The sequence below is a fragment of the Echinococcus granulosus genome, assembly GCF_000524195.1.
Source record: "Echinococcus granulosus chromosome Unknown EG_S00115, whole genome shotgun sequence".
In the NCBI taxonomy this organism is placed as follows: Eukaryota; Metazoa; Platyhelminthes; class Cestoda; order Cyclophyllidea; family Taeniidae; genus Echinococcus; species Echinococcus granulosus.
Window position 1 is genome coordinate 23,227 of NW_020170495.1, and position 3,398 is coordinate 26,624.

General features: G+C 45.9%; 1 protein-coding gene across 1 annotated transcript; it reads left to right on the top strand. All coding sequences in view use genetic code 11, as the record gives it.

Annotated features, from left to right (window-relative positions):
• Positions 1-167: 167 nt before the first annotated feature.
• On the top strand, positions 168-1,809 carry EGR_08674 (hypothetical protein; the record flags this gene model as incomplete). The annotated part of the gene is made up of 4 exons (XM_024497923.1): positions 168-221; positions 923-1,150; positions 1,553-1,682; positions 1,766-1,809. 4 exons carry the CDS (start codon positions 168-170, stop codon positions 1,807-1,809), a joined length of 456 nt encoding a protein of 151 aa, XP_024347648.1.
• Between the last annotated feature and the right edge of the window lie 1,589 nt (positions 1,810-3,398).

The following is a 3,398-nucleotide window of genomic DNA, read 5'->3' on the forward strand; positions in this document are numbered from 1 at the left end:
ATTGTTTCAGGGACGGAATTGGCTTTGTCTAAATGACTTGCGGTTATCGCAAATATAAATGTCCTTTTGAAGAGGTGGTGTGGAAATGGCCCACCGTTTTAAGGCCGAGATCGAGAAGAGGATGATATCGGCTTTGTGTTCCATCGAATGTAAATCCTTGCTGTGGCATGATTTCTCGCTTCGCCTTCACAGGTAGCGAGCGTGAGTCCGGGTCGACTTCTGTGAGTAATCTGTTTCCTCGTTAACAAACTTGTGTTCATTTTCCACCCTTAGACAATTATTCCCAAACACTGTCTCGCCGAGCTCGTAATGCCTTTAAAATGATGGTTTTACTGCTGTACTTCTTTCTTTAGGTCTTAATTTGCAGGTGTCGTTTTGTTTGCGTATGCTCGTCGGTTTTCCCTGCTTGCTCTCTGTAGTTCCTCCCTGTGCGCCTATCATGAAGCACAAGTCGATGTGAAATCTTGGGCCAACATGACTTGGTTATGGTAATGAAGGAAACGACTTGCCGTTTAGCTGTCAATACAGCCGACCCACCCGTCACCCTGTGGGCTATATTTGAACCTCCCAGACATGTTGGTTGAATTGTCAGGGTGAAATTGGTCCTTGAAGAATATTTTAAGTAGTGTGTGTAAAATGGGTAACAATCCAACTGCGGTTGTTAAAATTTCTCACGAACACTGGCTTGGCATTGTCGATAAAGGATGAAATGTAGAAACATATCGAAGGCATTGGACTCCTTACTGTTCTCCACGTCATAAGCATGGTGAGGGAAATTGATTCTCTTCCCTTCAATTCGATCATCTTTCAGGCGTGGGTGCGATTATTAATTGAGTTAAGTGGGGTCTTTTATGATTGCCTTCATAATGTAACCCCCTTAGACTCTCCCTAGGCAGTAAGGGCCACCATGTAACTTTGAAAGACATGCCTGACCTTTGGTGGTGTCACAAGTCTTGACAACCTTCTGCTCTTACTCGCTTACCTCGCTTTGGCAGCTCGGCAGGTAGAGTCGGCGGGGCGAAAGCGGAGAGTGGAGTTGGAGACGGTGGCGAAAGGTGGTAGCGATGTATTGCAGCGGTTGTGCGTGAAGGACGATGCCGTAGTGGGTCCCACCTCGAGGATTGCGCCACCGTCGCTCGCACTGTCTACAGTAATCTGCTCTCCGTCGCCCTTGGCATGGTTGACCTTGTGCTCGTCTAACACTGGCATTGCAGGTCAGATTTCCTTATTTCCCCTTGCCCTCCCCAGAAGTTGGCGTCGGCATTATTTCTTAGGTTTGTAATATTCGTGCATTTGGTTGTTGAGTTTATTCAGCTTTATAAAACAAATGAGTGCAATTAACTAACGATAGGTCTTCAATCTTCTTAGGTAAAGTCAAAATGGAGATCTGAATGACCCCAGCATCGAGAGAGATGCTTGTAACAGAAAGGAATAGCCGCCCAATCCTGCATGTGCATGTTGATACTTGTTGTTATACGCGTAAGATTGCAGGTGATGCAATCAGACAAGAAGCTGCGTCAGCCCTGAGTTTTGCGTGCCTGGGGCCGCATAGGCACGGATATTGACGGCTCGAGAGCAGAGCTCTTCGTCACTCTCGACAGTTCCATGTAGCGCCTCCACGACCTCCTCACAGACTAAGTTAGCACTGTCAACAAAGGCCGAAATTGATGAGGTTCTCAGAGGTACTGAGCCTTCCTACTGCTCCCCGCAACACGAATATGATAGAGGAAGTAGTTTGGTTTTCTTTATTTTCATACCCTTTTAGAGGCAAGTGCGATTAGTAATTTTGTTGAACTGGGTCTCTACTAATTTCCTCCTTAAATCACCCCCTTCCGATTTTTAGTCCGATGACAAGGATCACCACCTAACTTTGAAAGACGCACGCCTAACAATCGGTGTTGTCACTACCCTTAATAGCCTCCCGCTCATTCACTCACTTGGTTATGGCAGCTGAATGGGTCCAGTCGGTGGGGCGAAGGCGGGGAGTGGAGGCTGAGACGACGGTGGAAGGCGGCATTCAGTTAATTAGTATATTCCTTTTATGTCAAACGGAAATAAGTGCAATTAACTAATTGCAGAACTGTAATCTTAGCAGTTATTTCCAAAGCAGAAATGTGAAGGACTAGGTATCGAGACAGGTGCTTATCACAGAAAGGAATACTTGCACAGTTTAGCATGCGCAAGATGGTAGCTGATGTTGGTAACTGTAGCAGTGAATTTAATCATCCCCCTCCTCCACATCGCCTCTACATACGGCACAACTGCTATTAGTCAAACGACATGCATTGGTTACCGCTATAACCGTTAGATTGCAGGTGCTGTGCTCAGAAGAGAGTCCGCGTCAACACCGAGTTTTGCGTGCCTGGGGTCGCATAGGCACGCGAGTCGGTGGCTTGAATGTGGGGCGCCTCGTCAGTCTCCACGCCGCCACACAACGCTTGCACGACCTCTTTATTAAGAAGCCTGGTAACCCCTGTGGCACCGAGCGTGCCAGTTTTGTCAATTGCAACGCTATATTTTCCTCTCAAACTGGAATAAATTGACCCCAAGGTAGACAACATCATACCACCTCTATATTGCTGTTTCAATGTACTACGTATCTACAATATAAACGCAGACTTATTTCTTGCATTGGCCTGTTTGATGTAGAACTGTGTGATGTTGAACTTGGAATATGGATGACATGGCGAAGGCTGAATATAACCAGTCTAGAGTTTTACTGTTTAGTTTACAGCTCTCCCTTCGTTATGCAGCCTTCGCCCTTTTGCGAGTGCCGTTCTACACTGTATTCCGATGTTACGAAACGACTTGTGTGTTTGAAAGGTGAAGGTGCTGCCATGAATATCTTATCAAGGCAACATGGCGTGTGGTGCGCTTTTTGTCGAATTTGGTGCAAGTTTATCTGTGGATGGTTGGTTGTTTTCAAGAGCGCTTCGATTCATATTAGCTTGCAACACGGGGTGGTTTCTAAGCCCTTCTTTATATTTGGAATCCTTTTAGCGCTTCTCCACATCAGTCTGAGTAAAGCAGAATCCCCGTACATGTTTAGAGTTATTTGTAGGGATTTCTATGACCATCCTATCTCGTTGTACGGAACGATGAGACCGGTAAAAGACAAAACTCATGCAGCAGGTGTCATTTGAGCTGGGAACTCGACGTTGGGAACACATTCATTTCCTTTTCGACATCGCCTTAATTACTGATGCCCTGTTGGAGTTTGAGGTCGGTCTTGACTCTTAATGTTGAGCTCTCACAAAGTGTTTTTGAGTAAGCATCCCAGTTTGTGTCCTTGTGTAGATTGATGGCGGGAAAATGCCACTGTGGAAGATGTCACGAGTGCAGATGGTTGAGAAAACCCATGCTGTTTAAGCGACTTCTAACTTACTAGCATCAAAAAT